At 41.7% G+C, this 14,403-nt stretch overlaps 1 protein-coding gene across 3 annotated transcripts in view; it reads right to left on the reverse strand.

Moving 5' to 3' along the window:
• The window catches only part of SEH1L (SEH1 like nucleoporin), a 644,021-nt gene that overhangs the window by 72,960 nt on the left and 556,658 nt on the right, over positions 1–14,403 (reverse strand). For all 3 annotated transcript variants that reach the window (XM_044067186.1, XM_044067188.1, XM_044067187.1), the window contains exon 8: positions 11,456–11,600. In XM_044067186.1, coding sequence (XP_043923121.1) covers positions 11,456–11,600 — 145 coding nt within the window. The remainder of the gene's footprint in view (positions 1–11,455; positions 11,601–14,403) is intronic.

Here is a 14,403-nt window from a genome sequence, read left to right on the forward strand (position 1 = left end):
CCAGGAGAATGCTGTACTTGTTTCTTTGTCTTTAAGGCTGTTTTAGTCTTTGCCTTGGAAGCTGAGGTTGGCTTGATATATAACAGTGTAGGTCTAAAAACACCCTCAGAAGCCGATGCCTGCTCAGCGGCTCCGGACCCATCTTGGGGAATAGTTTCCGAAGGTCCAATACCTTGAGTATCCAGTGTCCTAGTTGTCTCCACGTGGGAGTCGGAAGCGGCCTGTGGCTCTGAGGTAGCGGGTGTCAGGGGCTGTGAAAGCACCTCACTGAGAACCGGCGAACCGGCTACTGGCCTAGTGGAGGCCTCATTGGCTTTGGACCTCGGATGCCTGTCCTTTTCTTTTTCCTTGAGCTTTTTATGAACTCTGGTTGTCGGCTGTTCCAACGGCATTATATAATTAAACCTTCGGCCAAAGTAATGAAAGGCAAAATCGTACCAACGCTTAATAGTGCGTTGGTTAAATATAGCACAAAACCGACAACTAGCAATGTCGTGGTCAGGGCCTAGGCAAGGAATACAGTAAGAATGAAAATCCTTATGAGGTATTTGCTTCCCACAAGAAATACAATCGTTAACTTTTTCTGACATCGGTTTGGAGCAAGAAAAAAGTTTCCCCAACGGGGTACTTAGCTATATTGAAGACTTCGGATCTGAAATTTGATTACAAAAATCTCAGGAGTCAGCCAACCGGCACTTGCGAACTGCTTTTGCTTCGGGCACAGCGCGGCACGAAAGACTGAAGAAAATGGCGTCGGCTGCATCTTTTATACCCTGGCGCACTGACGTCAGGGAAGAGGCGACAGCAACCGACACCAGACCAGGACTTTGGAATTCAGGCCGACTGCGGGTAGCCTGCCAGCAGGATAACCCAAGTGTAATGACTGCAACAGTGAAACACAATGAACATCAGAACAACAGTCAGGGATGGGACTTCATACTGCGAGAGGGGAAACTGCTGGCCTAATGTGGGCTGTTGCATAACAGGTCTACAAAGGGCCTTGTAATGGTACATTAAGTTATAAACTTCGACTGTGCACCTCATCATGGGCTTAGTCAAATCCCGTCATGTGAACTGAGAATGCAAATCCAACAAGATAGACATGCCGAAGGGCCTGGCAGAAGTGGAAGGGCCTAGGGCAGCATGATGTACTCTTGCTGGTAAATCTGCAACTCTTGGAGAAGTAAGAGACATGCACTTCTCAGATACAAGTTCTAATTTAGAGTTAGTGCTTGGGGACGATCTGGCCCTCCCTCCCTCCTCTACTTCAAGAGCTTTAAGTTAGGGAGGAAAGAAAAACTAGTTCATTGCAGTTTGGCATACACAGAGCACTAAGCACTTCAGTTCAGAGTGAAATGTCAAACAAAGCTCTTCTTTAATTGGAAAGTGTAGCAAACTACTTGCTACACATATGCTACACACAAAGTATTAAAGTGCTGTTTCAGTTCAGCCACAAATTAAATACCAGTATTAATGAATGGTGGTAATGCACTGAAGACCTGATTACCCTATTACACCCCTAACACTTTATGCACCCTTGGCCCCACCCTAGCTATGCCTTTGCAGATATGCATGAGAGAACTGCCCAGCTGTGCTTTAGCATGACATGACACTAAACTTCGGGACTCATTTCCAGTAGTAGTTGACAAAAAATGCACCTCTCCTACCTCCCTCCTGGTCAGCAACCAATAACAGGCATTAGCCTGACCATTCACTACCTGAAGAAAAGCTTGTAACCTGTGAAGGTGCGGCAGTCGTTAAAATGGCAGACTTTGAAAGTGGAGGTAGTTTAAGTGATTCTCTGGCTTCTGTTACCTTACCTTCTCCTTCCTCAAAAACTTCTGTAGTGGAACAGGCGTGGGACCCACACCATGAACTGTTAGCTGGTCCCCTTCAGCTTCAATACAACTCACCCCTACAACTACACTGGAAGGCAAAGTACTGGTAAATATTGCAAAGTTCAACATATGATCTAGCAGAGTGTTTATATAACTGAAAGGTGCAATTTTTACAGGCAATTTAGTGAGATTAGTCTTTTGGTGGCTAATTACTGCCGAACAGTAGGCGGTAAGTGTGTAGGACCATCAGGCTAATGTCAGCAGCTGGCAATGATTTTTTTTTTTTTTTTTTTGCTTTTTTTCTTCAAGCTGCTTCTCTACAGCAAACATCATCTGTCAAGGTTAAGGGCTGCACTTTTATTATATATCAGGAAATATTCCTAAAGTATATAGCTCCCTTGAGACAAAGGAAGCCATTAACCACTCTGTCCTACCCAACCTGAAGTCACCTCATGTACCACGTCCACATCTTCAGCCTCCAGCCACCTGCATCATAATTAATTTCAAGTAAGCGAAGAAGCAGGTTTACATTTACTAAGTGAACTATTAGAGAACAGGTCTCTCACTAGAAAACAGAAGACAATCTATGAAAGGTGGATCCTCCACATCTCTTATCAGAGCATCTTCTGTTCCTCTATCAAGCAGATTGCAAATAACACATTCAAGTCCACACATGGTGCAGCTAATAAAATGAGGAAGAATCCTGACTAGCCAAGTACAGCAATGATCTTAAAAAGACAGTGCCATCTTTCTGCATTATACTATTTTGTTGTGGCAAATATCTCTAAACATACTACTTTACTGACATTAAAATTCACTATAGGTTATTTTTTTATCTGTACTCAAAGAAACTGAAATGCCCTGCCTGAACAGAATGTTGTAGAATGCTTAAAATGGATCCTTGTCAGTAATTTCTTCTGTAAAAGAACTAACAGATTCACTCAGCGAAACAACAGGCCGCTCAATGACAAAATAAATAAAATTAAATAAAAACGAAGGAAGCACTGTACACAACAGACAACTTAACCAAAAAAAAAAAAAAAATATATATATATATATATATATATATATATATATATATATACATACACACACACACACACACACACACACACACACACACACACACACACACACAACTTTTACACTGATAGAAGTGTTCTTACATGAAAGTTTGTTACATTTGGTTTTCATTAAGTAATTAGTTACTACATTGCTGTCTTTGTTTTCATTTAAACTTCTTCTGTAACTGAGGGAGTATGTTCAGGTTCAGAAGCAGAAATTACACTGGAAGGGACTATTTTCCAAACTGGAGGTTTCCTGGAAACTATGGTTGGAACTGAAGATTTTAAATTTTCCTCCTCCAAAAATAATGTTGGTAGTGCTTTTATTTCATACTTTTTTGTAGTCCTGTAAAATCTTGGTAATTGAAACATTATCATCATGCAAGGACAGGTATACCTGTTATGTGAATATCTTAAGCAATGACTTGTTTTGCCAGAAGCACATTTATCAACATACTTATGCTATCTTACATTTCAAATTATTTCGCAAAAACTATTTCTTCATAACATGTATAAAAAAAAAAAGTGAAACTTTCGCTACTTAATGAAAGGGAAGTTTAGCTCTAACAGCCAATAAATTACTTGTGCATAAAAAAGTAGGACAACTATTTTCTGATTCAGCATGACAACTGAAAATGGTGCCTCATATAGTGCTTTAGTTATGGCAATTCTTGTTTTACATGGGGCATATGCCAGCTACAACTGGTACTCATCTATGAGGTGGACGGTCTCCTGGACTAGATGATGATTTATAGTGACCCAAAGCCCATTAACTGTACTGACGCAACTACCTGCCTCAAAGAAATATCAAAGAGACCACAAGGAGAACACTGTGAAATAGGACAGGCCTTTTTAAATGCTTAGCCTGTCCTATTTCACAGTGTTCTCCTTGTGGTCTCTTTGATATTTCTTTGAGGCAGGTAGTTGTCATCTATGCATGCACCAAGTGCAGCATAAATTAGTACATACGTGTGCTCACAGGGTCTATATTAGAACACCAAAAAGACCAAATGTCGAACATCTTAAAACAAATCACCCCCCCCCCCCACTAATTATATATATCAACTCCGAGATCGCACTACAGTGAAGAATGGCAAATTTTCCGATCTTCACTGTACCATGATCTCACAAAAAACACCTTGATGAATGGCATTTTTGAGTTTTAAGCCGTTCGACATTTGGTCTTTTCAGTGTTCTAATATAGACCCGTGCTCACATATGGGTTACCTTCATGTGGTCAAACAGTCGCATCAAGTGAGTTTAGTGCTTCAGAAAGTGGTTGAATGCACTTTTGTCAAATTAAATTAGATTGAATGTTACGTTGTTAAGGTAAGTAAGAATTTAAGATTTTAATGCTAAAACTTTCAGATATACCAAAAGTTTTGACATTACAGATGGGAATGCATGTACAAGAGTTTGAAGGTTAGGGTGAAAGTAAGAGTAAAGACTTGGGAAGGTGATAGATTTAGTGTTATGTATGTGTGCCAATGTATGTGGTATGTATTTGAGTGCCTTGTGCAACAACAGTGTTACAGAAAGTTTTTTCTCTGGTAAGTGTAGAGCTGGGGTCAGGGCTAGGGGTATGCTTAGCATGCATCAGTGAGGTGAGGTGAGGTGAGGTGGTGTGTGTGTGTGTGTGTGTGTGTGTGTGTGTGTGTGTGTGTGTGTGTGTGCATGTGCGTGTGGTGAAGCCACCTGCCCATCCTTACTAATGCATGCTAAGTATAATCCTAGCCTTAACCACAACCCTCCATCTTACCTAAGAAATCCTTTCCCTAAAATTACCACTATTCAGACAAAGTGTCTCTGAATGCAGTATTAGGGTTTGAGTTAATCAGTTGGAAAAAGAAAATGATTTTCTCTTACACCAGAGGATACAAACATCACACGGTGAGAAGTCATGGGCATTCAGTAGCCATGTAGCTGAAACACTAGAATGTCCTTACAGAATCAACTGCATATATTCCATAGACATCAACCATAGGAGGTTTAAGGTATTACACACTGAAGACGCAAACTTAACTGGCGCTTCTTGGAATGTAAATATTTCGTACTCACATTCTGTATATAAAAAAAAACAAAACAAAAAGTACAGTTTTGTACCTACCATAAATGTAGATGTTCGAGGATTCCATTGCTGCAGTCCTGACTATTGGGTATAGTCCGCGTCCCAGTCGGCCCGAATACCAGAGTATAAGGCTGGCGTCGGTCATGGCGACGCCAGGGTACTAATGCGCATGACCGACGCCATTTCCTCAGTCTTTTCTTGCCCCAGATGTCAGAAGACCCAAAAAGACAAGTCCCAAAAAACCTGCACCAAAAAACATGTACAATATATACAACAATATATACAAAAATATAAGCATGTAAACTCACCTACACAACCACCCCTAAACACAGAGGGAAGGAGGGAGACTGCAGCAATGGAATCCTCGAACATCTACATTTATGGTAGGTACAAAACTGTACTATGTTCTTCGTCTTCCATTGCTGCAGTCCTGACTATTGGGTAGAATCCCAAAGCAGAGGAAAGGGAGGCTGGCAAATTATAAGGAAGTAGGAGCTGATAACATGCCTTGCAAAACAGCAGTGGCAAAACCAGCCCTAGACTTAGAGTAGATAGGAAGATGATAATGCTTAGAGAAAGTATGCACTGAACTCCAAGTAGCTGCTTCCAAAATATCCTTAGTTGCCACCCCTTAGAAATGCTGTTGAAGTGGCAGTAGCCCTAGTGGAATGAGGCCTAATCCCAGCTGGAATCTCCTTGCCATGATGGGAATAACAAAATGCAATGCAAAAGCCAATCCACCGGAAATAGTTTGTTTTGACACAGGCTTGCCCTGTGAACTCAAGGCAAAAGAAACAAACAACTGCTGAGACTGCCTAAAATCCTTAGTCCTGCTTAAATAATATCTCAATTGCCTGTGTACATCTAAAGTGTGCAAAATCTTTTCCCCTTTATTTTGGGGATCTGCATAAAAAGTAGGCAAATGAATAGTTTGGTTTAAAGCCACACTAGAAACCACCTTAGGCATAAAGGAAGGATTAGTGCGTAATGATACCCTATCCTTATGGAAAATCAAAAGGCTCTACTGCCATAAGGGCCTGCAACTCAGACACCCTTCTTGCAGAAGTAATGGCCAACAGAAAAGCAGTCTTCCATGACAAGTATTTCAACTCAGCAGTAGCCGCAGGCTCAAAAGGTTGTAGAGTAAGTTTTTCCAACACAAAATTGAGATCCCAAGCAGGAGTAGGAGCTCTAAGTGGGGTCTTATATTCTTTGCCCTCTAAGAAACTGCTTGAACAAAGGATGAAAACAAAGGTGGGTCACAATCATAATGAGCTGAAATTGCTGCAGCATGAATCTTAATGGAAGAGAAGGACAAACCTTTGTCCAATAACTCAGTAAGATATTGAAGAGCCACACTCAAATTAGGCTCAGAAATCTCCAAATTCTTTGCTGAACTCCAAAATAAAAATCTCTTCCATTTGTCCACCTTCCTTGTACTAGGTCTTCTAGCTTCCATAATCACATTTAAAACTTGCTGAGGAAGTTGAGACCTGCTGTGCTTCAAGAGAGAATATGCCAGGCTGTTAGATGAAGAGAGTGAAGCTTGACATTGAGCAGATGACCATCTTGCTGAGATAACAGATGAGGAATCAGAGGTAAAGGCCATGGAGGCTTCCTTACCAGACTCCGTAGTAGTGGATACCAGTGTTGCCGAGGCCAATCTGGAGCTATCAAAATCATCCTTGGCCTGTCTTGTCTGACCTTTAATAATACCTTTGGAAGAAGAGGCAGAGGTGGAAAGGCATAGACATGAAGGTTTTTCCAACTGAAAGACAGAGCATCCACTTTCCAAGCTGTGTGTTGAAACCCCTTTGTGCAATACTTTGGCAGCTGGTGGTTTAGTGGAGAAGCGAACAGATCTATGTCTGGAGTTCCCCATGACACTGTCAATTTCTGAAATACATGAAGATCCAGTTTCCACTCGTGGGGATCCATGATTTGTCTGCTTAACACATCTGCTAGCGAGTTCTGTGCTCCTGGCAGAAACCTTGCCTGAAGAGTTAGTTGCAGGCTTAACACAGTCTCCCATAAAATCATTGCTTGCCTGCATAGAGGATAAGAATGTGTTCCCCCTTGCTTGTTGATGTACCACATGACAGTTGTGTTGTCTGTTAGAATCAACACCTGCCCTGGAAGAAGTAACTCCTTGAAAGCCATCAATGCAAACTGGACTGCTAACATCTCCTTCATGTTGAAATGTAGATGCTGTAGTCTGGCAGGCCACTTGTCTTGTATCCACTTTCCATTTAGATGAGCTCCCAAGCAGTGTCCGAGGCATCTGTCGTTAAAATCTGACTCGCCTCTGGCGGGTCACAGAGAGTCCCTTGTTTAGGTGACATTCCTGAGCCCACCACAAGAATTCCTTTTGAAGGCAAGGTATTATTTGAATGACAGTGTCCAAATCCTGGCAGTGCTGTGTCCATACATTTTGAGATACCATTGCAGCTTCCTCATATGCAGTTTGGCATTGGGAAGCACCAGAATACAAGATGCCATGAACCCTAATGCTTGAAGGACTGTCCTTGCAGTCAGCACGGACTGATGAGATAGTTGATGGAAGTAAAGTGACAGACTCTTTTGTTTGTCCGGGGTTAAAAAGGCCATCTGGGCTGCTGTATTCAGTCTCACACCCAGAAAGCACATATCTTGAGAGGGTACTAGACTGGACTTTATTTCGTTCACAGAATACCCCAGGCATCTTAGCACTGCTATGACATATTCCCGATGCTGTAGAAGGTCTTCCTTTTCTTGAGCCAGAATCAGGCAGTCGTCCAAGTAAGGATAGATTTGAATGCCTTGAAGCCTGAAGTAAGCTATCACTGGAGCCAGAACCTTTGTGAATACTCTGGGCGCAGGAGATAAGCCAAAGGGCAATGCAGAGAACTGATAATGAAAATCTCCAGTTCGAAACCGCAGATACTTTCTGCAACCTAGCCTTATAGGCACATGAAGGTAAGCTTCCTTGAGATCTAAAGTTACCATCCAGTGATCTTTGCCCAGCAGAGGTAACAGTTGTTGTAACGTCAACATCTTGAACTTGGGAATGTCCAGATAAGTGTTGAGGATAGATAAATCCAAAATTGGTCTCCACGTGTTCCCCTTCTTTGGTACTAGGAACAGGCGAGAATAAAATCAAGCCCCTTTCTGATACAGGGACTGGCTGAATGGCCCCTATCCGAGTAACTGAGAAACTTGCTTGTGAGCCTCTTTTCTTTGTGGAGGAGGAACATCTGGCATGCCTTTGAAAGGGGCATTGTGTGGAAATAAAATCTGTAACCGTGATGAATGATATCCAGCACCCATCTGTCTTGAGTGATTAAATCCCAATTTTCTTTGAAAAGAGACAGTCTTCCTCCCAAAGGAGCTGCCAGACGAGAATCCACTGGCAGCTGAAAAGGCAGGTCGTTGGGTCTGCTTACGAAAGGACTGACCCCTGCCCTCACCAGAAGTCTGAGCAGGTGAACTCTCTGATCTAGGCCTCCTTGAGCCCTGCCCCTACCACGCCTAGACCTACCCCTAGACTGGGAACCATAAGCAGGATATGTCCACCCCTTAGCAGGCCAATTTCTACTAAACTTGGAGGCTGCACCTGCAAAAATCTTTAACAGTCTGCATAGACTTAGCTTTGTCCTCCATTTTGTTTAAAACTGCTTCCACAGGCGGTCCAAACAACACATCAGACTGTAAAGGAGCATCCAAAATCCTGGTCTTAACATGCTCAGCTAAATTCTGATCCTTCAACCAGGCATGTCTGAAGAACAGAACTAGTAGCAGCCACCCTCGAGGAGGCCTGAACAGCATCAAAACCACACTGCAAAGAATGCTTACCCACTTGTTCAGACACATGAACCAAATCCAGCAATTCTTTACACTCAATACCTTCAAAGCATCCACCTTAGATTTCAATTGTGAAAGGAGATAATTCTGATATTTTAGCATATGAAACTGACAATTCAACCCTCATGGCTAGAGTGGAAGAAGTATATACTTTCTCACCCCACCTATCCAAAGCCCTTGCCTCTTTATCAGAGGGTACAGGATTTTTAACCACAGAAGCTTTAACACCTTTAGGCCCCTGAGAAACAGTTTCTGGGTCTAGGACTCTTAAACAAATACTTATGAGCGGGCACCCTATAATACCTATCAGGCTTAACAGGAGCAGGAGGCAAGGAGTCAGGGTTCAGGGAAGCCTCTGCAAAACATCCTCCACCACATTCAACACAGGAGGAATAGCTAAGGGCCTATGCTGGGGTAAAACAAGAATTCCCTAAGCCTTTTCCTGGAATCAGAGTAATCCTGGCCTTCCCATTTAAAGTGCTCCCTCATGGAGTGAAGAGTCTCTGAAAATGAAAAATCCTCAGGAGGAGAAGCTGTAGGAGTGGAATCATCCACATCAGAATCAGAATAAGTAGGAAACTCTTGTAAGTCTTCCACAGAAGACTCTGAAGCCTGTGAACACTGTTCAAAACTATCAAACTCCTGTTCCACCCTAGGCCTCTTATCAGGCGGGGGCATAGAACCTCTAATCAGAGTAATCAAATCTTCTGCCATTTTAAGCATATGTTTCTTAGGCACAGAGCCCGAAATGCTAGGAGAAGCCCCCACAGAAGCTGAACTTGGCCTACCTCTAAAAGAAGCTTTGGCAACAGAAGGAGAGGCCCTAACTACCTTGGGAAGAGAGGGAAGAACAGTTACCTGAGAAGCCCCCTCAGCCTGGCCTAGCTCCTGAGAGGCACATCCTGTAACAGTAAAGTATCTGCCTGAGACTCCATAGAGACTCCTGGCAAAACCTCTGGCTCCCCTAGTTTTCCAAAGAACCGACGTCCGGGACTGCGGTTCCTCACCCCTAGGCTTCACTGTTCTGTCCTTGCGCTTCTTGTTGAAGCGGCCGAACATCCGACGGCATATTATAATTGCAACGCTTCCCAAACACTAACCTAGCACAATCTAGCCTCCTCTTAATAGTGCGCTTTGTTAAATCTAGCACAAGACGGCAACCAACAACGTCGTGCTCAGGCCCTAAACAAGGTATACACAATGTATGATAATCCCTATGGTATCTGCTTCCCACAAGAAATACAGTTATTCACTTTTTCTGACATCCGGTTAAATACTGAGGCAAGAAAAACCAAAATGTTCAACGGTTTATTTAGCCAACTCTGTTTCGGTCTGAAACTCCGAAAATCTCAGAACGCCAACCTGCACTCGCAAAATTGCTTCTGCATCGGACCATGCGGCAAAAGACTGAGAAATGGCGCCGGTCATGCGCATTAGTACCCTGGCGCCATGACCGACGTCAGCCTTATACTCTGGTATTCGGGCCGACTGGGACGCGGACTATACCCAATAGTCAGGACTGCAGCAATGGAAGACGAAGAACATCACAAATGTGGTGGTAGTGGTGCTATGAGTGCTGCATCATACCTAATGATTTGGGTCAGTGACAGCAGGTGTTTGTAGAATAGAATTTCCGGTCCCTAGTGAATGAAAAAGTCATCATTCTGGGATGTGCTTTGGGGAGATAATTTTGTGGAGTGGGGATAATGCCTTCCTTTCTACAATCTACAGTTGGGGGACAAGGGAACAACTTCCTTAGCTTATGAACAGCCTTGTACACCGGGGGGGGGGGGTGTCCAAGTAAAATATGCATATGGGGGTTTCTTCTCAAGAAGCAGTGACTGCAGAGGAGTAAATTAAAAACTTTGTAAGGTAAGGTGAGACACTGCCTAATAGTCTAACAGCTTTCTCAAATTAGAAGAGAAGAAGGTGGTTCATGAAAGGGTGAGAGATTTTGAAGTTAAATCTGATTCAGTTGAGAAGGTATGACTTACGGCCTTTGGTATTCCTGACCCTAACCTTGTGTCTGAATGTCATATACAGACTATCTGACTGGCGGCACTACAAATGTTCCTTCAAGTGATGCTCTTTCATACTGACGTTTCCTAATTCCATCACTGCAAGGCTGGTGCAACAGCTACAAGGAAAGTCTCATGTTTTAACTGTTTCTGGCTTCTGCAGCAGGCAGGGATTCAATACAGATACAGCAGGAGATGCCCTGGCTGACCACAAAGGCATTTCGAAGTCATGGTATTCTTATGCCTTGATCACTCTTCTGGCATTAAATCAGTCAAATTCTCAATGACTACTAAAAAGAGATCCGGAAAGCATGACTAGTGGCAAAAGATGGCACTCTGGTGTAGGAAGCACTTTCTAACTACAGATGATAATGATATGGGTCACAAACGCAGACACTGTGACGTTTATACTCTGTAGTCCACCACTGGAGAAGATTCCACTAGTTTAGCTCATTCCAGAAGTCCCTAAAGTAAAATTAAGAAGTCTGCAACAAAAATACAAAGCCAAGAGGGGAAAACATGCACTACATGACTCTCAGCAAATGGAATAATTCTACCGATGCACAGAAACAAAGCAGACAGGCACACACAGGAAGGCATTACTATTTAAAAAGTCAGTCATTTTACCTTCCAGCAGATGCTCCATTAACAGAACTCTGTACATTCTGATTGGATGGCATAATAATTCCTCCCTGTTGACCAGAGCTGTTATTAGCAGGACTTCCATCACCTTTCAAGATGCCTATGCACTTCCAGTTGTCCATGTAATTTGCTACAGAAAATGGAAAGCACAATGTTTGACTTCAAAAACATAACACAAGATAAGGTTAGTGGTGAATTTCTTTAAATTGATGTCCCTCTTCCATTATTATGACATGTGCAAACATCAAGTCCACATTGACTAACTTAACAGCCCTTAACATAATTTGTTTTTCAGACCATGTCTGTTAAAAGAAAAAAGTTATATACTTGCCATAACGACAGATCAGTGTTGCCTGTTTCCATCCTTTCTCAACAGGTGAGTCTTTGGATTTGACCTCTGCCGATTCAGACTTCTAGATCCACAGCTCAGGCTTCTCCCCTAATCCATAATCCCCTCACAGAAATAACACTACCTCAGATTGAGTTTGCCTGCAACTTCATAAAGAATTATAACAATAATAATACCAATAATGATAACAATATAAAAGCATTGAAAAATAATAAATAGAAGCTAATCTGCTCTGGTGCTAGCAGAGGATAAGACATGGTTCATGAAGCAGACCATATTCTTGTACCAGGAGCCCATAAGATAAGGTATTCCATAAACATGAAGTGTGAAAGAGGGTGGGGAATTGAAGGAGGACAGAAACAAACACCACAGATCTACTGTTATTAAGTACATAACTTTTTTATCTGATGTTATACTTTCCATTCATTCAATGGATGGGATAGAGTCCCCAGCTGGTTAGCCCCTAGGGTGGTTTCATAGAAGGATATTCCAGAAGACGTCAGAACCAAATGATGCCCTACTCCTGGAAAGCAAGTCTAACTTATAATATGAGATGAGGGTGTCAACATTTGATCATATGGCAGCAGCACATATATAATCAAGTGAGGCCCTAGAAAAGAAGGCCATGGAAGTAGAAATGATTCTAGATGAATGTGCCTTTGGTGGTTTAGATAATGGCAAACCTTTGTTGTTACATATATGAGAGATGCAGTCAGTCAGCTATCCAGCTAGAGATACCTATGAAACACTTTTACCCATTTTAACTTTAGAACAAGAGACCAACAGCTGATCTATCTTCCTGAAAGATTTGGTTCGATGAAGGCAGAAACACAACTGTCTCTGTGCATCCAACAAATGGAACATATACTCTCCTTTGAAAATTCTGCAAAGAAGACTGACAAACTAATACTTTGATTAAGTAAAGTCTCAGTAGCGGTGTCAGGAAGAAAAGGAGGGATTAGTACTTAAAACCCTATCTTTAGGAAAGATAATGTATGAAGGTTTGCAGGACACAGCTTGATGTTCTTACACTCTTCGAGCTGAAGCAAAAGATACTAGAAATACTGTCTTCCACATTAGAAGTTGTATATCCACCTTTGCAGCAGGTTCAAAATGTGGCCGAGTTAAAGGCTGGAGTAAATTATTCACATCACATGGTGGAGAAGGATCCTTAACAGGGGGTCTGAGAAGGACAGTACCCTCAAAAAAGCTCTGCATAACTTTAGGGAAGTCAAGGTAGCATGACTTTGTCCTGCATGGAAATATGAAATAGCAGCTAACTGAACTTCAGTAGAATAACTATTTCCTTCATGAAATATGGGAGCTAGGAAATCCAATACTGCTGGAACAGGGCTGAAAAAAGGATCCATATTCCTCTGACAGGCCCAAAAAGAAAATCTTTTCCACTTACTCTTATAAATTATTTTGGGTGGAGGATCTCTGGGAGGAAATGAGAACACAACTCAACTGGGAAGAAAGCCTGAACTGACTAGCCATCACTGGAAGTGGAGAAACACTGCAGTCAACTTGAGGGCTTGAATGACCAGATAAGACATTCTGGAAAAGTAAAACAGAAGGTCTGGATTGGGATCCAGTTACCCAGGGTGAATGTACTAAATAAGGCCAAAGAAAGGGAAACCAAACATGACAAGGCCAGAGAGGGGATGAACCAAGGTTAAAGTGATCTTGGTTTGTAATACTTTCTGTAGGAATTTTGGAATTACTGGCACAGGAGGGAAGACATAGAGAAGTCCAAAGGGCAAACTGCGTTTCAGAGCATCCCTTGGTGAATCCCCCTCAAGTGGGATCAGAGCAAAGAACCTGCTGCAATTAAAGCTGAAAGGAAAGAATTTTGATAAAACTCAATATCCTGTTTTGTGATGGTGGTTGGCTATTGTTAGGAAAGTTGTAAGAAGAAGATTCTTACAAATCGGCCAAACATACATTATCAGAATTTATTATTTTGTTGAAAGAGATTTGTAGGAAAGAAACAGATTTGCTAAACTAGAATTCTAAATCAAAAAATTTACAGCTTAGGTTTTGGCCTTCTCTTTTGGCTTTGATTTAGAAATATGAAGAAGGAATCCTAATGCTTTCCTCTTAAACTTTATAAGTTATAACACATGACTATAAAAGCAATGTTAATAAGAATCAGTGAGCACATATGTATATATTTTATATAGTTTTTTTACTTTTTTCTTTTCTTTTTATAGACTTGTTATATTCAATTATTTTACATGTTAACATGTCAACTAAATACTTTATTTGAATTTCATATTTGTTTAAGTTATTTCTTATTGTTCTTGTAAATAAAAACAAACTTAATTAAAAAAAAAAGTTAAAGGTGATGTGGAAGGCAAACAAGTCACAGCACAGTTAACCCCACTGATGGAAATGTTTGCCTTCCACATCTTGTTCACCTCTGGAAAGTGTGTCTTTGACCATACGTCCAAATAGAGTTGACCCATTGAAGGTGGCATTTATAAAGGATGTCTTATAAAAGGCTCTGCAGAATCACACAAGTGCATCAAGGCACATCTCCTTATAGTTATGCTGGTACCAGCTACTCTCTAAACACCTTCTG

This window comes from Protopterus annectens, chromosome 3.part1, assembly GCF_019279795.1.
Source record: "Protopterus annectens isolate FY-2018-M chromosome 3.part1, PAN1.0, whole genome shotgun sequence".
NCBI classification, from domain to species: Eukaryota; Metazoa; Chordata; order Ceratodontiformes; family Protopteridae; genus Protopterus; species Protopterus annectens.